The sequence below is a fragment of the Vombatus ursinus genome, unplaced genomic scaffold (assembly GCF_900497805.2).
Source record: "Vombatus ursinus unplaced genomic scaffold, bare-nosed wombat genome assembly UNPS02014959.1, whole genome shotgun sequence".
NCBI classification, from domain to species: Eukaryota; Metazoa; Chordata; class Mammalia; order Diprotodontia; family Vombatidae; genus Vombatus; species Vombatus ursinus.
The window spans coordinates 2,072,779-2,096,524 of record NW_020954737.1 but is presented as its reverse complement, the minus strand read 5'-3'; the positions used below and the strand labels follow the sequence as shown (position 1 = coordinate 2,096,524).

Genomic DNA, 23,746 nt, shown 5'->3' with positions numbered 1-23,746 from the left:
ACAAAGAATAAAGTAAGTAAAAAAATATGCTTTGTTCTGTATTCAGAATCCATCAGTTCTGTATTTGAATATGAATAACATTTTCCTTCCCAAGTCCTTTGTACTTGTCTTGGATTATTGTGTTGCTGAGGAGAGCTGAGTCATTCATAGCTGATCATCACATGATGTTGTAGATACTGTGCCATGTTTTCCTGATTCTGCTCATTTCACTTTGCACCAGTTTGTACAAGTCTTTCCAGGTTTTTCTGAAGTCTGTTTGTTCATCATTTCTTATGAAATAATAGTGTCCCATTACATTCACATACCACAACTTGTTCAGCCATTCCCCAATTGATGGGCATCCCCTCAATTTCCAATATTTTGCCATCACAAATAGAGCTGTTATAAATATTTTTTTACATATGGGTCTTTTTCCCTTTTTTACAATCTCTTTGGAATACAGACCTAGTTGTGGTATTGCTGGATCAAAGGTATATACAATTTGGTTGCTCTTTGGGCATAGTTTCAAATTGCTCTCCAGAATGGTTGGATCAGTTCACAACTCCATCAACAGTGCATCAGTGTCCCAATTTCCCCACATCCTCTCCAACATTTATTGTTTTCCTTTTTTTTGTCATATTAGCCAATCTGATAAGTATGAGGTAGTACCTTAGAGTTGTTTTAATTTACATTTCCCTAATCAAAGGTGATTTAGATCACTTCTTCATATGTCTATAGATGTCTTTGATTTCTTCATCTGAAAACTGCCTGCTCATATCCTTTGAGCATTTATCAATTGGGGAATGGCTTGTATTCTCACAAATTTGACTCAGTTTTCTATTGGGTGACTCCTTTTAATCAAGACTCTCCCAGACAAGTTTTCATTTTAGGGCAAGTCTCTCCAACTCCACTGCCCTGAACTAGTCCTTTTAACTTCTTAGAATCTCTTCCAGTGGTTGTGGACACACTGCATCATCTGTCTTCTCTCTTTTCACACATTTGATGGTTCACTGGTTCCAAAGTTTCATCTCTGGGAAAATGAAAGTAAGAGTGGGATGAGGATCATGCCTAAGCTATTTTCTTTCTTTTAAGTCCTCAGGGATGGGGCCAGAGGTATAGGGGAAGGTGGAGGAGATGACATGGAGAAATAGGGAATGCAAGAGGTGATAAAGGAGGAGGAAGGACAAGATGGAAATAGGCCATTTCTTAGGCCTATCTGTCCTCCAAACTCCTATTCCTCCTTCTCAGCTATTTGTGTTTTGTGATTCTTGCTATGTGGTCAGAGCACTCACTTTTCTTTGGGATGATCAGTATCTTCTGTGTTCACCCTGGTAGCTTCTGGAAGAAGACACAAATCACAGCTTTAGAAAAGAAACTCACTATGGGAAAACCAAAAGAGGGCAACACAGCTTTCAACGACTGTAGAAGTGGACAGGTGATGAGAGTATAGGAACAGCAGTAGCATGGACATGGATGGATAAAGTACTGGACTTGGAATTAGGAAGAACTAAGGCCAAATCCTATCTCAGACATTCACTAATTAGCTGTGTGACCCTGGACAAGTCTTTGATTTCTCTTGGCCTCATGTTCTCATCTGTAAAATGAGAGGGTCAGACTAGATTTTCCCTTCTAGGAGCTCTAAATCTATGATGCTATAAGATTTATAGGCAAAAGGACTGGGTGTGGATCCTGGAGTTGCTACCCTACTATCTGTGGGACCTTGGGAAGGTGTTTTCCCCTCTCTAGAACTTACTTTCCTCAGCTGTAAAGTTAAGGGTTGTATTAGATGATTTCTAAGATATCTTCCAGATCTAAATTTTATGAATTATAGCAGGAATGAGGAGCAGGGTCAGCCTCAGCAGTGGTTGGAATAGACATATGCTGTAGGATTTGGTATTGGAGGGTGGGGAGAAAGAAGAGGACAGGAAAGAGGTACAATGGAAAGAGAACTGGAATTTGTCAGATGATCTGTCTCTTATATTTACTTACCTGTGTGATCTTGGGCAATGAAGCAGTCACTTAACTTTCTTGGGCCTCATTTTCCTATTCTGCAAAATGACGGCCCTGGACTAAATGGCCTCTAAGGTCCCTTTGAGTTTTAGTTCTATGGTCCTATAATCCCATCTTTGTTGTTGTTTAGTCTTTTTTTTTTTTAGGCAATTAGGGTTAAGTGACTTGCCCAGGGTCACACAGCTAGTAAGTGTCAAGTGTTTGGTCTGAGGCTAGATTTGAACTCAGGTCCTCCTGACTTTAGAGCCAGTGCTCTATCCACTGTGCCACCTAGCTGCCCCTTGTTCAGGCACTTTTCAGTTGCATCCAACTCTTTGTGACACCACTTGGAGTTTTCTTGGCAAAGATACTTGAGTGATTTGTCATTTTCTTTTCTGGCTCTTTATATAGATGAGGAAACTGAGGCAAACTGGGTTAAGTGACTTGTTCAGGGTCACAGAGCTAGTAAATGTCTGAGGCCAGATTTGAACTCAAGAAGATGAGTCTTCCTGATTCTAGGCCCATAGCTTTATCCACTGTGCCACCTAGCTGCCCCATGATTCCATCTCATTGATGTCAAAAATTCTACAATTATAAATTCACTCCTTTTGCTTCAGATTTCATGCCCTGTTAAGATGTGAATACCTCAGAAAGAGCTAACTGTAGTCCCTATCAGTCATTTATACCTTGGTGGTCTGTGAGTTCTTGCTATCCAGACTACATCTGAGGTATACATAATTTCTCCTAATCTACTTTTCTTTCCACCATACAATGCTGACTCTCCATAAGGGAAAGGAAGAAAAGCTTCATGAAAGGGGTGTCAACTGAGTTGATCTTTGAAGATAGGTAAAGAATCTGAAAAGTGGAAATGTGAAGGGCACACATTTCAGGCACAGAGGATGGTTTGTGCAAACACATGAAGATGGGAAATGGAATGTAGAGCTCAAGGAATAGCTGGTAGCAAAATTTTGCTGGAAGATAGAATCTATTGAAGAAAGTAATATGTGATAAGGATAGAAAGGTAGCTTGGAGCCAGATTATGAAGGACCTTAGATTCTAAGCTAAAGAATTTCCTTTTTATCCTCAAGACAATCTATGTGTTGTTGTCTTTCATACTTGAAGAGGATCGAAATAACATCACGATGTTGGGGTCGAGGTACAGTGTGTCCAACTATGGCTGATCAGACCAATATGAGCTTACCACAGGTAAGGCACAAATAGTCTATATGAACTAGAGACAATACGGAGTCACTGATGGTTTTAGAGCAGAGAAGTGACATGATACTGCAAGATAAAAGAAAGCAGATTTATTTAACTTCTATTTTGCTTTTGCTCCCCCCAGGAAGAATCTTTAAACTGAAAAGCATAGAACAATAATGTAAAAAGAGTAGTTGGTGAAGGTTGGTGAAGAAACAGCCTAACACCTTTAATTAGATGACAAGGTACTCAAGACATTGGTATGATTTCAAACCTAGTCATCATAGAGCATGGGAGAGTTGCCCAAAGACTAGAGAAGGATAAATGTCCTGATTTTCTAAATGGGAAAGAGTATGGACTCAGCAAAACACAGAATGGCAAGTTTGACATTGATCCCTAGTGAATTTCTAAAGTATATCATTAAATTTTTGGTTTGTAAGACTTGAAAAGCATGTGGTGATTCTTGGGAGTCAACATAGCTTCATTGTTGTTTGTCCTTCATTCTCAAAGAGGACCATGACATCAGGAAGATGATGCCATGAATTGCAAGTGAATTGGATTTAAGTGAGGGAGGGCTGTGCAAAGTAACCCGTCTCACTTTCTGCTCTGGAAACATCTGGGTCCAGTGGCAAGATATAGATCAGGACAACTGGAGATGGCTCCCATAGCTTCATTAAGATAGTCATGTCAAGCTCATCTTTAGTGTTATTGGTGGTTTTTTATTTGAAGCAAGGCATTTTCTTAAGACTTTACTTTACTTTAAGACTTTACTTAAGACTTTACTGCTTTCTTAAGACATTACTAGTATAATGATTATCTTTTTAATAAAGTAATTTAAAAGAAAAGATAATTAAATGTTTGCTAGAGAGTAGAGATAGATTTTCAGAAGGCTGCACAACCTTATTCCCAAAGTGTTCATTAATGGCTAGAAAACCCTAGTGAAGTGCCACAAGTCTGTGAAATAATCAGATCGATTCTGTGTTTTTCTTTAATTTATCATATTTACAGTTAATTGATCTTGTCCTGTAACTGCCTAAGTCATGTTTCTTTGTCTCTGAACTGAGTTCAGAAATTCAGCTGTCATGTAATGAGTTAAGTTTAGAAATCCAATTCTCTTATTAATCACTGTTCTATTCTTGTGTCAAGGAAACCTCTTACCCTTGAAGGAGGCAGGTGGACACCAGGGAGTCTGGTCTAGCATCTTCATACCACCAAACTATCTTTCAAGGATGTCAGGTTTGTTATCCAAAAAGTCTGGTCCACTGTCTCTAATCTTGCAAGTGGACTCAAACAATGAGCATTTCTAACTCACGAGAGGGAAGGAGGGGGTTATTGCTAGCCCTCATTCCCAATTTTTAAGCACTTATGTCGTCCCCACCCCCATAATGCTGCCTACTCTGTAACCAATTGCATTGTTTTCCCCACCTACACAAACTGATGGAAGAAGAGACTGAGTGGATTCCATGGTATTGGGCAGGGTTAGTTAAACCACCCGCAGAATCACCCTTTGCGTTATTGCTAAAAGTCTAACATTGCTGTCATTTAGCTTCTAGAAGAAGTAGTTGCTATGGAGGCTCCTGATTTGCCTAAGCCCTCTGATGTGTTTGCTTATTAAAAAAAAATCCTATTCAAGTTTTGGCCCATGTTCTACTTCTTTGATGAAATAGTTAGGGAAACTATTCTAATCTAATGTTGTCTTCCCCTTTCTGAACTCATATAGCACTTAGAATAATCAAATGTTTCACTTGGGAGAACTGTAAGAGGTCATCTGGACCACTTCTTACCTAGTACAAGAATCCATTCTACATTATCATTAAAAGATAGTCAATCAGTTTCCATTGGAAAACGTCCAATAACCGGCAGCTCATTATCTCATGAGGCACTCTATTGCATTTTTAGCCAGATTTGTTAGGAAATGTTTGCTTTTATAGAGAGGAAATCTGCCTTCCTGCAACTTCCACCTCTTGGCATTCAATTCTTCCTTCTAGAGCCTCATGGAATACATCCAATTCACTTATAGATATTATATTAGACATTTTGTACTCCTGAGATGTTCAAATTAGAACTGTTCCATTTAGTTGGATACTAAAACAGTGGGAAAAATTTATCTGAACTCATCTGTTGGTTTTGAGGTCTATGAGTTACCAAGCGATATGTAGATCAGTGGTTCAGTGGATGGAGCACTAGGTCTTGAGGTAGGAAGATCTGAGTTCAAATCTGGCTTCAGACACTAGTTGTGTGACTCTGGGCAAGTCACTTAACCCTGTTTGCTTCAATTTCCTCATCTGTAAAATGAGCTGGAGAAGACAACGGCAAACCACTTCAGTAACTTTACCAAGAAAATCCCAAATGGGATCATGAGGAGTTGAACATAACTGAACGATGAGTGTTGAAGAAGTGTACGACATTCTAGGAGAAAAGAAGCAAATAGGCAAGTTGTGAGTTGAATGGGTCTGAATCACTTACCTCTTTTTCCACAGCAGGGAGGACATTTTCCCCAATTTGGCACTCTGAGAATGATCAGCAGAACCACAGTTACAACTGCTATTATTAGCCCAGGAATCATGAAGTTGCTATCTGGTTCTTCATAGGGTTTCATCTCTGTGCAAGGAAACCATCACAGAATTTCAGTAAGCCAAGTCATTCTAAAACCTTTATGGTCTGCTGCTCTTCGTATTCATCTGCCCAGGGCTTCCTCCATGCTTGAGAGTCAGAAACAGCGAAAACCAAAAGTCCAACGGCCCATTGTCATATAGCCCCAGCAGCAGCAGCAGTCAGCGAGGCCAGGGCAAGACTTGCCTCACTTTTTTATAGATTTGATCATCTTTCAGCCATATGTGAAAGTGTGGGCACAGGTAAGCTCCTAAGACTTGGAGAGATGATGATGGCATCCATTTTAACAGTAGATGCACCACTTGATTGCAAAAGTCTCAAGTTGTTTTGGATTTCTTTCTCTCCTTCACCTGTCTCTCCTCATACCCATATTCAGTCACTGAGTCCTAAAGACTCTCCAGATTCACTCCCCCCATTTTTATTCCCTCTCCCACCATCTTTGCTCATGCCTTTATAATCACAGATCTGGACTATTGTAATAGCCCCAATCTGTTCTCCCAGTCTCTAGTGCCACCCCACTCTATATGCTACCGAACAATTAATCCTCTTAAAATACTTTCAAAATGTCACACTTTTGCCCCCCCCAAAACTGTAATGGCTCCCTTTAGTCTACAAGTTAAATTTTAAGCTCCTTGTCCTGGCATATAAGGTCACCATAGTCTGGTCCCTATACCTTCTTCCATTTTTTTTTTGACATGAACCTTCACCTCCAACCAGGTTGGTACATTCACTGTCTTCCAAACAGGCACCTTCTCACTTTGTACCTTTCTGAAACCATTACATTCACCTAAGATTTCTTCCCCCCTACCCCATTTATACTCTCCACATAAGTCCTATAATTTTCTAGCACCTGATTCAAGCACATCTCCTCCATGAGGCCTTTCCTCGATCACTCCAAGGAGAAAGGCCAAGGTCACCCACTGCATCCCTAGCCAGTTGTCTTGTCTTTTGTTTTGCCACTGGACTTTGATAACTCTGGAGGAGTGAGACTGATAACTTTGTGCAGCTCTGCCTCACTTAAATCCAATTCACTTGCAAGCTGAGACATCATCCTCATGATGTCATCAGTCCTCTTCAATAAGAAAGGGTGAACACAAAGGGACCACTCCAAGCCACAGTGATCTGTGTGCTCCCTACATACCTAAGCATTCATTAGAGTAATTCATTTGGCAATTATCATACACCATCTTAAGATATTTCTTGTAGTGTTATTTAAATATTGTCCCTATCAACAAAGGGGGTGAGGAGGAGTGTAATTTTTCCCAGCTGGAAGCAGGAAATAAAGGATGGTGGGAGGTGGAAGTTAGGGTCAAGGGAGGAAGCCTGGGCATTTTGGAGCCCTGAGGAGAGAGGCCTGGGTAGATGTTTGCCAGTGCCAATGGGCAGTCAATTACAAGGGTAGGCTGCTGCTGGCCTGAACTGAACATTATCATGAGCAACTGGAACCTTGTCTGGCTGGCTGACCTACTTAAAGAGAGAGCTTCCTGGACAGTTTTGCTTTTTCATAAATTATCATTGAAATTGGGACCTGGTGGGGAGGCGGAGCCAAGATGGTAGAGTGAAAGCTGTGACTTGCTTGAGTTCTCCCCCCAAAGCCCTCCAAATACCTATAAAAAATGGCTCTTCACAATTTCTAAAGCAGCAGAACCCACAAAAAGACAGAGTGAAGCAAATTTCTAGCCCAAGACAACCTGGATGGTTGATGAGAAAGGTATATCGCGCCGGGCGGGGAGAGGAGCGCAGTTTGGTGTGGGTGCGCAGGCAACAGCAAACCTGGAGCAGGCCGCACAGGACTGAATTGCAGGCAGCTGTGGCAGTTTCCAGACTTCTCAACCCACAAACACCAAAGAAAACTTAGAAGGTCAGTGGGAAAAGTCTGTTTCTGTGGTGAGAGAGAAGCTAGGTCTCAGCCCCAGTTCCCAAGAGTGGCCCTGGGGTGGCGGCTGCTTCCTGAGCTTCCAGCCCACAGACTGTGGGGGAATCAGGTGGCTGATCAGAGGGGGATTGCAGGGATCTCTTTGCCAGTGCTGAGACAGGAATCTCTTGCTTTGCTCATGCTTGGATCTGGGTCTCAGTTCTGGGTGGTGGTCCTGGGGCAAGGAGGAGCACTGGCGTAGTGGAGCTTGTAGTGGTGGTAGAGAGGAAATTCTCCTCACAGTTCCAAGACAGAAAAGAGTGCTTGTGGTCATTCATAGACCAGAGCATGGGCCAGGAAAGGAGTAAACACCTCACCCCTTATCATATGACTTTGGAAAAACTGAAAATTTACAGGTCCCTAGAAGTATCTCTGAAAACAGCTGTACAAACTCCCGAAGCTTGGGACAGTACATTCTCCACATTGGAAGCAGACATCTACCTTAATAAAGAGTTTAAAACTCAAGTAATTGGCTGGAATCATGAGCAAACTTCACAAGAAATGTCAGACCATAGAATCTTTTTTTTGGTAACAAAGAAGATCAAAACATACAACCAGAAGAAGACAACAAAGTCAAAGCTCCTACATCCAAAGCCTCCAAGAAAAATAGGAGTCAGTCCCAGGCCTTGGAAGAGCTCAAAAGGGATTTGAGAAGCAAGTAAGAGAAGAAGAGGAAAAACTGGAAAGAGAAATGAGAGTGATGCAAGAAAATCATGAAAAACAAGTCAACAGCTTGCTAAAGGAGACTCAAAAAAAAAATACTGAAGAAAATAACACCTTAAAAAATAGCCTAACCCAAATGGCAAAAGAGGTCCAAAAAGCCAATGAGGAGAAGAATGCCCTAAAAAGTAAAATTGGCCAAATGGAAAAGGTCCAAAAGATTTTCCAAAAATGGAAAAGTCCAAAAGATTACTGAAGAAAATACTTCCTTAAAAATTAGAATAGAGCAATTGGAAGCTAGTGACTTTATGAGAAATCAACACACCATAAAACAAATCCAAAAGAATGAAATATTAGAAAACAATGTGAAATCTCTCATTGGAAAAACAACTGTCCCGGAAAATAGATCCAGGAGAGAGAACTTAAAAATTATTGGACTATCTGAAAGCCATGATCAAAAAAAGAGCCTAGACATCATCTTTCAAGAAATGATCAAGGAAAACTGCCCTGATATATTAGAACCAGAGGGCAAAATAGAAATTGAAAGAATCTACCGATCTCTTCCTGAAAGAGATCCCCAAAGGAAAACTCCTATGAATATTGTAGCCAAATTCCAGAGTTCCCAGGTCAAGGAGAAAATGTTGTAAGCAGCCAGAAAGAAACAATTCAAGTATTGTGGAAACACAATCATGATAACACAAGATTTAACGGCTTCCACGTTAAGGGACCGGAGGGCATGGAATATAATATTCCAGAGGGCAAAAGAGATAGGATTACAACCAAGAATCACCTACCCAGCAAAACTGAGTATAATCCTTTAGGGGGAAAAAATGGTGATTCTGTAAAATAGAGGACTTTCAAGTATTCTTGATGAGAAAACCAGAGCTGAATAGAAAATTTGACTTTCCCATACAAGACTCAAGTGGAACATGAAGAGGTAAACAGCAAAGAGAAATCATAAGAGACTTATTAAGGTTGAACCATTTACATTTCTGCATGGAAAGAGACCTTTGTCAGCATTAGGGTAGTTGGAGGGAAAAATTATATGTATATATATGTATATATATAGATATGGATAGATAGATAGATAGATAGATAGATAGATAGATAGATAGATAGATAGAGGGCACAGGGTGAGTTGAAGATGAAGAGAATATCTGGAGAATAAAATTAAGGGGTAAGAGAGGATTATACTGGGAGAAGGAGAAAGGGAGAGGTAGAACAGGGTAAATTATCTCACACAAAAAAAAACAGAAAAAAAAGGCTCTTACAGTGTAGGGGAAACAGGGGAAGGTGAGAGGGAATGAGTGAATCTTATTCTCATAGGATTTGACTTAAGGAGGGAATAACATATACACTCAATTGGGTACGGAAATCTGTCTTACCCTACAGGAAAATGGGGGGAGAAGGGGACAAGAGAGCAGGGGAATGATAGAGAGGAGGGCAGATTGGGAAAGGGGGTAATCAGAAGCAAACACTTCTAAGGAGGTACAGGGTCAAAGGAAAAAATAGAATAAATGGGGGGCGGGTTAGGATTAGGGGAAATAGAGTTAGTTTTTCACAACATGACTTCTATGGAAATGTTCTGCATAATTGCACATGTATAACCTATATTGAGTTGCTTGCCTTTTCCATGAGGGTGGGTGGGGAGGGAGGGAGACAATTTGGAACCCAAAGTTTTAAAAACACATCTTCAAAAAAATGTTTTCACATGCAACAGGGAAATAAGAAATACAGGAAATAGGGTACAGAAATCCACCCTGCCCTACAGGAAAATTGAAGGGGAAGGGGATAAGAGAAGGGGGGAGAGATAGCAGGGAGGGCAGACTAGGGGAAGGGGTATTCAAAATGCATGCCATCTTGGGATAGGGGGAGGGGCAAAATGGAATGAAAATTTGGAACTCAAAATCTTGTGGAAGTAAATGTTGAAAACTAAAAAGAAAAGAAAAAATTTTAAAAGAAAAGAAAAATCAGAAGAAAAAAAATGAAATTGGGACCTGGTGACTCTAATCTCTCTCCATTTATATCCCCTTCTCTACCTCATCATTTCTGGCTTTGCTTACCCTTAGGACTTCCCTGCTCTCTTTCTATCTTGTTTATTTACTGTCTGTACATTTAAAATTGGTTTCCTCCAGATGAATATAAGCTGATCTTCATCACATCATGAGCCAATGTTTTCTATAAAGGAGTGAAGCACACAGTGGGGGAGAGACAAAAGGAAACCTATGGATCAGTAGCACTAGCCTCACTCCCAGAACTTTCTCTCTGCTTCATGGACCTCTAGTGTTCCCAAATCCTTGTCTTATATAGCTTCTACTTGTTATCGTGCTTTTAGTCCCTCTTTCCAGCTTGGAAAACTACACTTTCCATCAGCCTCTATTTTGCATTATTGGGTTCAGGCAATGGATTAAAGTGGAGAGAGAGTCAGACTTAGAGCTAGGGACACCTAGCTCCATTTCCCATCTCTGATGCATATTGGCTATGTAGCCCCAAGCAAACCTCTAGGACTATAAAAGGCATAGCAGGTACTATACAGCATTCCTAGTTTCCTCATTGGCAGGTCCTTACACCAAATAAATCATAGCCTGGTCTGGAAAAAAAAAAATTATCATGTAGTAGATGCTAATGGGCATTCTTCAAAAGGAGTTGGGTAAGTTGATAAGTCTTCTTATATCTCCTGCTAACGTATGGATTTCCAGACAATATGCAAATTCCTGTTGTTCTGAGTCGTCATTGACACCTTTGTTCTGGTGATGACTCAAATTCTTGATTCATTCACATCCCTGAGCTATGCCCTTAGACCTGGCCTTTTAGAAAGAGAGTTGGACTCAGAGATCATGATGAGCATAGAGAAAAAGCATAAAGAAGCTAAACAGAGAAATACTTGAATGAATGAATGAGTGAATGAATAAATGAGTGAGTGAATGAATGAATAAGCATTTAATTGTTTGGGAAAGAAACATTAGCATCCATGTAGCCCTTTCAGAAGATGAACAACTAGACTGAGAAATAGACATATGTGCATATATGGAGAGTCAAAGATAATGGAAAGAGAGAAGGAATCTTTGCCAGACAAAAATACCAAAAGAGAGAGGGAACCAGTCTTAGATGAAGACGTAAAGGAATTGGCACTACAGACAGCAATGATTTAGAGAAACAACTTGGACTTATTGGTAACTTTGTTAGTATTGTGAACTATGTGGATTGTATAAGTCCCAAGAGAAGATGAGACCTATCAGAAAGAAGGTTGCTTGATTTCCAAGTTCTTTCTCTGAATGGAGGCTTGGGGAGAAGGAAACACCAGTCCCAAGATGGCATTAAAAATCAGAATGGCAATATAGATCCTTGGGAAAGGTGTGGCCCAACATAAGGGACAGTTGTTTATCAGCTCAAATACATATTCTTTGTGTTTTCTGACAAATTAAATAAATCTGTTCTATAGTAGCTATTTCGTTAGTCTGCTAGTTAACTGTTTTGTACCTATGTGGGACTTGAGGGACCTTTTAGGGAATGATGTAAACCAAATTCTGATGTTACCAGGAGAAACTCTGGGTAAGGTAAAAAGCCTAAGAAATTGATCAGAGATCTGAAGATAAATTCAGAGCTATAGCTGTGAGTCTTGGTAGTTGTTTAATTTTTCATGTGTGCATGGTAGATTTTCCCAAACTGATTATAAAGTCTCTGATGATAAGGACCATCATTTCAGTGCCCAGCACGGTATCTTATATATCATAGCTCACTTAATATTTGTTTAATGAAGAAACATAAAAATAAATGAATTCTAGTAGGGATCCAGCTGGGATTGTTTAACCCAAGTCCCAGTCACCTCAAATACAAATAGCAAAACCCCAAAAGGCCAGATCAGGTTCAAGCTGAGATAACTTGTGCTCAAAATTATAGCACAGAAAGCTCCATTGACATGTATTCCTTGAACCCATACTGGTTCAGAACTCAATTGTCTTCAGTAGGTTAAGGTAACGGGATCATTGAACTCAGCTGACTCATATGCCCTTCGTTTAGGGGCCTTCCTAAGAGTAAAATAAAATGTCTAGATGGAAACTAGATGCCTACATCAGTCAGAAGAGATAAAACTGTTTCCCCATCAAAATATGTTTGTCTGAGACAGACCCAAAAAGTTTTGAAGTCTCCACTTACTATGCCCAGTTCCTAACTGCCTACTCGCTCCTCGGTGCCTTGAAAATCTAATCCCCGTTTTTCAGTCCTTAACCTCTTTTACTTTTCTGAAAATTTGACAAGTTTGACTACACCTTCTTCCCTTATATAGAACTCATTCTTTCCTTGGTTTCTGTGAATTGTTATCTACTGATTTTCCTTCTTCTTATCTGATTGTCCCCCACTTTCTTTTCCTACAGCCTAAGTGTGGGTGCCTCTCAAGGCACCCCTTGGTGCCTTGGTACTCTTGTTTTCCTTAGTATTCTCTATTGGCAATCTTATTCACTCCTATGGCTTCAATGATCATCTCTATGCAGATGACTCCCAAATTATATCTTCACCCCATATTTTTAACCAGAGCTCCAAAACCTTATTTCCAAATGCCTGTTGAATAGATATCTCAACCTGAATTTCCATCTGAAGCTCAACACATCCATTTTACTCAATTGTAAGCTTGTATAGGTCAGGAACTATATGTTGTCTCAGCTTTGTATTCCTCAGTCCCCAGCCCATCATAGGTACTTGATAAATATTTATTAAGATGAACTGAGTTGAACTGTTTGTACTGATGTTTTTTTCACTATTGATAAGCTTGGCTTTTTGCCCATGACAGAAAATTGTTAATGTAATTGTTAATATAATGACAGAAAATTGTTAATACCAAATGTTACTTGCCACTAATTCCCTTAATGATCCTAGTAATGTCAGAATTTCAATAATGTCTTTACATTCCTACTCTTAAATATTTACTCTTGATTAGGTTGACCTGAGTCTCCCCACATTCTGAGTACCCCCACCCAGAGATTTTACCTTGTAAAGGAACCTAGCTTAAGCTGGATTTCAGCTTCTAATGTCCTTGCCCCCTTTCATTGGGATGCATGGCATGAAGGGCAAAACATCCAGAAAGATATGTTTTTCATTGTCCAGATTGCCAAGGGCCACTGGGGTTTCATGACCAGGCCTTGCTGCCTCCTATTACCTCCTTCCCCTCCCCTCCTAAAAATATAAATAACCTTTCATGGGTCTCTTGATTGGGAAATCTATTGTGCTCTGCACTCAAGGGACATCCCCCAGGGTGACAGGTTTGCTACCCTGTTATCTCAATTGAAGACATTTTATGCCTCAACTCACAGCTTCGATTTATTTCAGGATTTAAGACCCATAATCTTAACTTAAATGTTTGTGTTTACTACCCATCAAGAATAAGACCTATAAAAAGGAACCTTACGTATGTTCAGAGTCTCGGAGGTAAGGAGTTTCACCGGCCCCTGGGTTTGTAGCAAACAGGTGATGTTAATCCAGATGGTAGAATCAGTAATGGGGAGAGACAAGGCAGTGGTAACTTTGTAGAGCTGGTTGGTATCATCTTGGGACAGATGTATATCTCCAGAATACCTGGTTGAGTTTTCAGCCTCTACTATCCAGTAAATCTCCTGAGGCTTTGGATAGCCTTGTTTAGAAGAGCAGGAAAAATTCAGTATGTCTCCAATTTGTGCAGTCCTGTTGTCAAGTCGTGTTATTTCAGGCTGACTGAAAGGTGCTAAAAACAGAATTGAGACATAAACATTTTTTTCTTTCATTGCAAACCTTGATGCAGCTGTAGGGAGATGGGGGGAAGATGGAGAGAATCGTCCCTGACCAAAGAGAAGGGAGGATAGGGATTCTTAGGATAACTTGGGATGTATCACCGATGTTTTCATGACAACAGTGCTGGATTGGGAGTCAGAAGACATGGATTCAAATCCTAACTCTATTACTTACCACCTATGTGACCTGGGCCTCAGTTGTGCCATTTGTAAAATTACCTCTAAGATCCCTTCTACCTCTCAAACTATGATCCTAGGATTCCAGTAACTCCTCTTTGCTCAGTCCTTTTCAGGAACGGAAGTACGAAAAACTTTTTTTGGTGGGGGAGAGGTCCAGATATGTGATTTCATCAGCACTGGGAACTCCCAGTGAGAAAGCTCCCTCTCTGAATGCAGATCAGCAACTATTATACAACTTCTAGTCTTATAGAACTGTGGGAGAGTGGTGGGGGAGGGGAGACAGACAGGATTTGAACCCAGATCTTCCTGACTCTGAGGTTGACTCCCTATCCCTCCTATTGCTTCTCATACACAGCATAGGGCTAGATGATAAGATAAAGGACAGACTTAAGTGACATCTTTGTGGGGAAATGAATATACTGATAAATAGTACCACTCCGGGAGTCTTATTTTCTAGTCTGTGGAAAACTATTTGCCTGGGACACTACAGGTTCCATTTCACTGGTCTCATAATATTCTCACTTCCTAGTCTCACTAAGTTCACTTTTTCCCTTTTCAAAGAAATTATTTCTACACTTATAATCATCAACTAATTTGCAGGAACTCCTTCTTAATTCAAAATGTAGAACCTCAAGACATCTCTCTCTCTCTTTCTTTCTCTCTCTCACACACACACACACACACACACACACACACACACACACACACACACACTCCCCTCTATCCCTAGAAGTCAAATTGATTACATCTATAAGTCAATAGATAATGACTCTGTCTTCCACTGGCAATAACTGGTCCATCAACATGTCAATCCTCCTTTCCATGCTCTCTTTCCCCTCTGCAAAGATTTCTTCCAGCTGCAAATTGTTGTTCAGTCATTTTCAATTGGGTCCTACTCTTTGTGACCCTATTTGGGGTTTTCTTGGCAGGGATACTGAAGTGGTTTGCCATTTCCTTCTCCAGCTCATTTTATAGATGAAGAAACTGAGGCAAATGGGGTTAAATGACTTGCCCAGGGTCACACAGCTAGTAAGTGTCCTGATTCCAGGCCCTGCACTCTATCCCTTAATAGTTCCCCCTTCCAGCTCTAAATGCTTAGTCTTATAAGGTTATAATTATAGTCTTGTAAAGTCTTATAAGGTGGTGATTATAATACCTTTTGTTTCCTGGAGATCATTAAAATGTTTATAATGTCCCTTATGCTGCATAGAGCTGTGTCAAATAGGAGATCTTATTTAAAAATCATCGCTTTGCCCCCAGTTATAGATGGGTAACTTCTGACCAGGAGAGATGCCTTTTCTGTTGCTATCAGTTTGGATCACAAGGGGCTAATCAGACCTCCATCAAGGGGTGGAAAGAAAGTCTTTAATCAGTCCACTGTGCACCTTGCTAGGAGCTCCAGTGACATATCTGGAAGGGTGAAAAGACTGAAAATACTGGTTCCAAAGAGGTCCAAAAGCATTATGCCACACTGAGGTGTTATGAATTGTCCTATTGGCCAAAGCAGGGATTTGTTTAACTATCTGTGAATTACATCTAGCCACAACTGCTTTTGTTCATTTGGCTGCTCATTTCCCAAAAACACATTCTCAGTGATTTTGCACATCAAATGGTAAAACACACCATGGGCTTTTGGTTTAATTGAATCCCTGAATTCACCTCCAGTGGACTTTCCAGAGATCTCTCTTCTTTGCCTTTGCTTTTATAAGCCTCACCAGGTAGCACCCAAGAACCATAAGTGACTACTTACCAAGGACAGACAGCTGAAAAGACAATTGATGGATGATAACTAATCCTCTGGGGCCAAGGTGTTGGACAAAACATGTATATTCCCCCTGGTCCACAATCTGAACATTCAGGAGATGTAAAATCCAAGCGGTTTGGTTATACTTGGTGCGGTCAATGTAGTTGGGATGAACATGGGTTTGCTTCTCTCTTCCACGATATAGCTCATACAGAACATCATCTTTGGCACCTTGCCAAAATGTCACTAGTTCTTCCAGGCTGATATTTTGAGGATTCTTGAAACCACAGGGCAGGTCTGCAGTCTCATTGAAAAGAGCCACAATCTCTGACTTTGTGGCATTAGCACCTAAATTGGAGGAGAGACAGGCAGATATACAAAAAGGAAAAAAGAAAACTCACTTGCATTTATCCATAAGAAATACACAGTCCTGCCTCACCAGTGTCAGTATAAGTAAATTATACTAGTACACCAGGGTTTAAATGGCAGCATAGGTAGAGCTGCGCTGGAAAAAAAAAAAGCCCATGTGGGGTCAGCAGAGAGCCAGGCACAGGTGTGTGGGGTTGCTTAATATCACACTCAGCCCAGCTGTCTTTGCAGAGAATGTCCTGACCAACCCTGAGCACAGTTCTTGATAACAGAGATCTTAGGACCTAAGAAAGGGGGCAGCCACAGGAGGAGGGAAGGCTATGAATTGGAATCAGAACCTTAATAGTAATTTCCTTTACTATCTTCAGGGATCTGGTTAAAGCAAAGAGCTAGGTTTGGGGAATTTATAGGAAATTGGTACTTGGAAAGCTGATACAAACAAGAACTTTACTATTTGTCAAAGCATGCAGGCAAAAAAAAGTCTCCACATACATGTATGGCAAAATAAACAGATATGAGGTTAGGCCCTAGAGATGCAAGAAACTCACCCAGCACAAGAAGGAGGGAGTGTGTTAGGAAGGAAACATGTTAGAAATTGGGATTCAAGCATCAAAGTTATTTACCCTAAAACGAGTTTGACCAAGAACAAGTAATCGATGTCGGATCGGGAGAAGGGAGTATTCCTAAACAGACCCAGATGTGATAGAGAAGTTTCCGGGGTCATTTATAACCACCAGGCTTGGGTTAGTTCTGGGTAGGGGGAATTTCTTTATTGCAACCAGAAACTAGGAAAGGGCCTGAGTTGACAATCTGAGGCAGCAGGAGGGGAATGACTCAGACCACAGCAGGTGTCAGGAGTTTTATCCAATCAGAGCTTTGACCATTAACCACCTGACCCAGGGTTAACAAAGATCAGGACAGTGGAAAAGTACAACCTTGTCTGTCTTTGCCTGTGTATTTTACGGGCATTAGGCCCACTTAGCCTAAATGACTGCATATAGTTGTCCTATTTTTATAACAATAAACATCAAACATTATAAAGTTTACAATTACCACATAATTATTTTTAAATTTTTAAGGGGGGAAAATGGAAGGGTGTGCAAATCCAAGGTCACACCAGGAAACGACAATTATCATCTCTAATAGGAAGGAAATAGGCATGGGGAGAAAGGGCAATGGCAGAATCTAGAAAAGTCAGAGTAGAGTTCAAAGCCAAAGGCTTAAATGACACCACTGTGTCAAAATCAAGTCTCAAGGATGGGGCAGAAAGGAGCTGCCAGGTAACCAGAGCTGTTGTGCTACCAACAAGTCCTTGAATAGCTAAAGAATGTATTCACAGGTTGGGAAGTGGACAGAGAATTTTGACTGATGGGGGGAGGGGACACGCGACACCTGCAGCCTTCCCCGCCCCCCTGCCCCCGACTAAGAAGAGTAACTGCAGTCCATGACTCTCAGAACCTGCCCAGAACACATTTCTGCACAGGTGGAGATTACAAAAAATCTATGCTCTTTTCACCAGCCCCATGGTGCATCAGTGCAAAGCCAAGTCTTTGAAAGATGGAGCAGTAGGAAACTCATGTTCACACCCTCTAACTCTAAAAATTGACTTCCAAACCATTGCACCCATATCTGACAGACTCTCCCCCACCTCACTTTCCTTTTGAGGGATCCCTGGCTTCCTTCAAAGCACATCTCAGTTTCCACCTCCTGTGTGAGACCTTCCTAATCCCCACTCCCACCCCATTCCCAACCCCCAGGTATCAGCATTCTTTCCCCATTAAATTATTTTAAATTTAACTTGTTGGCTTACTTGTTTATGTGTTCTATCTCTCCAGTATATTATAAGCACCTTCAGCAAAGAGATGGTTCCTTTTTTGTCTGTAAACTCAGTGCCTGGAACATCATAGGCACTTTATAAATGTCTTTTGGATTGAATCAGGAATTATATTGGGAAATCTGTGAGATTAAAGGTTGCTTTGAGACTAAAGGTTCTTTTAATTGCCTCAGGTCAGTGTCTGTGTCTTGGCAAGTAGGGGGATGTTTATAACACCCAGACTTGAAGGAGTCAGTGAAATGACGCCAAAAACCTTAGAAAGTTAGCATGTTCTTACCTGGAAGCATGAGCAGCGTCAGGAAAAAAAATATTTTCCAGATCATATTACTGTCATTAAGGAAAGGAAAATGAAAATTAGTCACAAATTAAACATTGAATCTTCATCTACATAAAAAAAATGAAAACAGGATGCTTGGAGCCCTTTGGATCAAAAGTGGAATGAGACAAAGATAGGATATTCTGATTAATATTTAGAAAGTCGACCTGCTTATTAGTTTCTTATTTAGTTCACTTGACTGAACCAAGTAAAATGCCATACAGAGTATTATAAACTCATAGCCATTATGAAGACTGCCTTTGGGAGGAATAAAGTTCCCATCGCTATTAAATCTTCAAGAGGACACTGAACAACTATTTTTCAGTGATGTTATTGAAGGAATTCATGCTCAATACCAGCCAAGTCCACCAACTTCGAGTCTTTATCAACATATCAGTCTATTAAGCTATAATGATGATTAGGGTTTCATTTTGTTTCTTGGGGGAATATCTTAAACTGCCTTTTCATCAATGTAGATTATTCCCAGTGTAGAAACTCCCTCCACCACTGCAGATTGGCAGCTTGCCTATACCTTAGAGTTTTTTAGGGTGTTTAGAGTTCAAGTGCCTTGTTCCTACTCATGAGGCTAAGCTGTATCAGAGGCACCACTACCCTGTTTCTCCATTATCGTTGTTATTAAGTCTTGTTCGAATAAAGTACTTTTCTGATGCCTCATTATTGCATGGAGATGATTTTGGATGCTTAAAGCTCTATTGCTGGAGGGTCCTACCAAGCTGGAAAGATCAGGAGAGTCTAGAAAGGGGACTTACTCCATGTTGCTTATCCAAGGATCAATCTAACTGGGTTCAGACCAAGTAATGAATTTTTTCAGCCAATAGAAATCCATGAAGAGCTCTCTGCTTCAGCACAGAAGGAACACCTGCTCAGAGATGAAATCACATACACTTAAAGCCGAAGTAATCAAATAATCCTTGTAATAGATAATTTTATACAGCACTTTAACATTTGCCGAGTACTTTACATATATTATCTCATCTTTCTGAAAACAACAAGAGGTAGGTGCTATTATTGTCTTCATTTTACAGGCATGGAAACTAAGGCTAAAAGTGGTTAAGTGACTTGCTCAGGGTCACAAAGCTAATAGGTCTCTGAGGAAGGATTTGAATACAGGTCTTACCAATTTCAAGTCCATAGTTCTATTGACTATGCCAACAAGCTGCCTAATATAACAATACTAATGTATTATATGTAATGTAGTATATAACAATACTAATAAAAAGAATTATAATAACAACAATATTATTATCTTATTCTTCATGGAGCAAAAAGTTTTCAAAGTATAAAGACCTGACCAAGAAAGTCAAAATCATGTGGGAAAAAGATGAGATACACAAAATCCCATGATCCAAAGATGTTTCCAGTGACTTTGAAGAAGATGGTCTTACATCCTTACCTTTTTATTGAACCATAAAAAAGTAGAGATTCTATTCTCCTTTAAAATAGTCCACAGGACGCTAAATATATAAGAACAGCAAGTTAGCTAATTGGCCCGGGATGCGAGATAATAATAAAAGATATTTTATTTCAGGAAGAAAACCATAGGTTCAGGACCTGCCTCTGATACATATTGGGTGTGACCCTAGACAAGTCACTGAATTTCTCCACCCCCCAGGCAACCCTCTAAGACACTAGGGTACAGAGTAGTTGCCAATTTCCATACACATGAATCACAAGTCCAATAACTCCACCCCAAAGGAAGTTGAAGGTGTGTTTTGGGGAGCAATGGAAAATCCATCCGATGTAAAAAAAAAGAGATTCTATAGTGGAGGGCTTGGACAATCTAGCAGAGGAATTTATATTTTATTTCCTAAGGAAACCAGATGGTAGTGGAAAGATCATTGAATTTTGAAGTCAGAGGACTTGGGTTTAAATCCTTACTCTGTTACTTCACATTGTGACATTGAGCAAATCACTTGACACACTGGGCTGCAATTTCGTCATCTGCAAAATGAAGGACTTAGAACTATAATAGCCTTATAAGGAAGAGCATTATAACTGATAGTCTTGTGAGTGGAGTGTATGTTGTTTTCATATGTAGATATTACGTATCTAATAGGTTTCTACTGTAGTGATCTGCTTCCTTTGTAATTTGTAGTCCTAAAGACTTTTTTAAAATATAAAGACCATCCTTAAACTTTAAAACAAAAACAAAAACAAAAATGAAGGAGTTAGACTAAAAGACATCATCAGTCCTAAACCTTAGAGATGGGACAGGAGTCAGTGAACTTCTTTTTGAGCGAAGAAAGTGACTAGATGACAGCATTGTTCAAAAAGTATGAAAAATCCAACTGTCCACAGTAGGAGAGGAACCCAGAGTAGGAAACTATTCAAACGATCAAAGTTTGATATGGTCAAGGGCCTGGACTAGAACTGAAGTCAGGGGAGTGAAGAGGGATGGAAGGATAAGGCAGACACTTTGAAGATGAAAGAAAAAAAAAAACCTGGTGACCAGATATTTGTTTCAACAAATATTTATTGAGTGCCTACTATATACATGGCCCCATGCTAGGTACATCAGATATAAAAAAAAGGACCCTCATCCTTTTTCTATTCCATTCTCTAGTCATGAGCAAAACAAATTTTAACTTTGGAGGTTCGATCCTGAAGGGGTGATTACAAAGAAAAAAGAAAAGACAGTAAATTAAGGGAAGGGTATTCATCAGTTAAGAAATGACTAAACAAATTGTGCTATATGAGTGTGATGGAACATTTGTTTCAGCCTAAGAAAAAATAAAAGATGTTTTCAGAGAATCCCAGATATATAAACTGATATAGAGGGAAGTGAACAAAAACAGGAAAATAGTTTAAACAATAACAAGATAAAGAAAAACAACTTTGAAAGACCTAACTTTCATCATAGTAAAGAACAACCCTGTTCACAAAGGACCCATGAAGCACATTGTCTACCTCCTGACAGAGAGGTGATGGACTCAAGGGAGAGGAAGACATGTATGTTTGGACTTAACCCTTGTGTGACTTTGTTTTCCTTGACTATGCTTATTGGCTACAAGGGATTTTTTCTCTTTTCGAAATTGGGAGGGGGAACTAGCAACGGTGGTGTCTTCCTACTTCCCCCCCCCCCACCAAAAAAGAAAGAGAGACATAAAAACATCTTTTTAAAAATACCAAAGAATGCCCACTATAAAACTCTGCCTACCCTTTGACTCAGCAATATCACTACAAGGTCTATACCCCAAAGAAATTAAAAAAAAAAGTAGAAGGTTCTATATGTACAGATATATTTTAGCAGTTTTTTTGTGGTGACAAAGAATTGGAAATCCAAGGGATGCCTGTCAATTGGGGAATGACTGAACAAGTTGTGGTATATGGTTGTGATGAAATACTATTGTGCTATAAAAAATGATGAACAGGATGCTTTCAGAAAAATCTGGGAAGACACGTAAACTGATGCAAAGTGAAATGAGCAGAACCAGAACACTTTACACAGTAAGAGCTATATTATATGATGATCAACTGTGAATAACTTAGCTGTTCTTAGCAATACAATGATCTAAGACAATTCTGAAAAAGTTATGATGAAAAATGCTATCCACCTCCAGAGAAAGAACTAATGGACTCCGAATGCACTTCAAAGCATACTTTTTAACTTTCTTTAATATTCTTGGGGTTTTTTGGTCTGCCTTTGTTGTTGTTTTGCGATATGGCTACTATGGAAATGTTTTGCATGACTACACATGTATAATCTATCAAATTGCTTGCCTTCTTAAGGAGGGGGAGAGATGGGAGGAAAAGAGAATATGGAACTCAGAATTTTTTTAAGTGCATGATTTTTATAGGAAATTATATTTTATTTTTTCTAATTACATGTAAAGATAGTTTTCAACATTCATTTTTATACGATTTTGAGTTCCAAATTTTTCTCCCTCCCTTTCCCTCCTCTCCCCTGTTCCCAAGACAGCAAGTAATCTGATATGTTACATTTATATATATATATATATATATAATGTGCAATCATGTTAAACATATTTCCACATTAGTCATGTTGTGAAAGAAGAAACAGAACAAAAGGGAAAAACCACAAGAAAAAATTAAAAAAACAAAAAAGTATGCTTCTGTCTGCTTCTGCATTATGCTTCTATCTGCATTAAAAATGAATGTTAAAATTTTTTGTTTATGTGTCATTGAGAAAAAAGTGAAATAAAAATTAAATGTAAAAAAATACAGAAAAGAAAAGGAGAAAGTTCAAAAAGAAGCTTACACAAACTGGACGGTTTTAAAAGTATCATGTTGAATTTATTATATATATATTACATATTAGCATATTTAAAATCAAGCTGTATGGAATAGAGATTCACTATTTTATACTATCTTCTTTTTGTGATCCACTTTGTAAAAAAAAAATTGGATGGAGGGAGGTGTTGAATAATTATTCTGCCTTGTTTCTAATCTTGATGCAAGCAAAATTTTCCCTGTATTTTCTTGGTCACTGGCAAAGTTATCACTCCAATTCCATTTCCTAGGTGGAAATGCTCACTTCCTTTGTTTGCACTTATTAAGTCAGAATTTTTAGAAAGGAAAGGGGGAAAAGACGTATTTCCTGCCCTCAATGCCGTTACAATCCACTTTGGGGATAAAATGTGTCCACAAATAATTAGCTAAAGAATATCTGAGGGGCCTGAAGGATTCATGAAAGGAGGGATTGCTTGTAGTTGGCAGGATCAGGGAAGTCTTTATGGAAAAGGTGGCACCTGATGGGGCCTTGAAGAGAAAGATTTTGACAGAAAAATGGAGTCTGCTCTACACATGTGTGATGGCAGACAAAGTCATAGAGGCATGATGAACTAGAGAGATAATATGGAATTCATTTTGACTAAAGGTGAGCATAGCCAAAAGGGACACTTTGAGAGATATTTTTGGAAAGGCAAGTAGGAGCTAAATTGTGGAAAGCCTTGAATGTCAGATTTAGAAATCTTCATTTTCTTTATTAAGCAATGAAGAACCCCAGAAGGGTATTTTTGTTTATTTTGTTTCACTTTTTAAGCAGGGAAGCAACCTGGTGAATCCTATGCATTGAGACTATTACTTGGGCATTGGTATGAAGCATATTGGTTTGAAGGTCATCTCCAGATTCCTGATCTAGGTCTTGCTACTGAACTCAGATGGCTCTGGAGGCCCGAGTGAGGCTGGTGACTTTGCACAGCCTTGCCTC

The 23,746-nt window shown here is 39.6% G+C and overlaps 1 protein-coding gene across 4 annotated transcripts in view; it reads right to left on the bottom strand.

The window, feature by feature from the left end:
* Positions 1–600: 600 nt before the first annotated feature.
* The window catches only part of CD86 (CD86 molecule), a 162,944-nt gene continuing 139,798 nt past the window's right edge, over positions 601–23,746 (bottom strand). For 3 of the 4 annotated variants that reach the window (XM_027845328.1, XM_027845326.1, XM_027845327.1), the window contains exons 2-8: positions 19,326–19,435; positions 18,517–18,566; positions 16,043–16,384; positions 13,755–14,066; positions 5,632–5,766; positions 1,272–1,317; positions 601–1,009 (exon numbers count right to left, since the gene is read on the bottom strand). In XM_027845328.1, coding sequence (XP_027701129.1) covers positions 952–1,009; positions 1,272–1,317; positions 5,632–5,766; positions 13,755–14,066; positions 16,043–16,384; positions 18,517–18,566; positions 19,326–19,330 — 948 coding nt within the window. In that variant the 5' untranslated portion in view covers positions 19,331–19,435 and the 3' untranslated portion in view covers positions 601–951. The remainder of the gene's footprint in view (positions 1,010–1,271; positions 1,318–5,631; positions 5,767–13,754; positions 14,067–16,042; positions 16,385–18,516; positions 18,567–19,325; positions 19,436–23,746) is intronic. The other variant, XM_027845330.1, reaches the window with a different exon arrangement.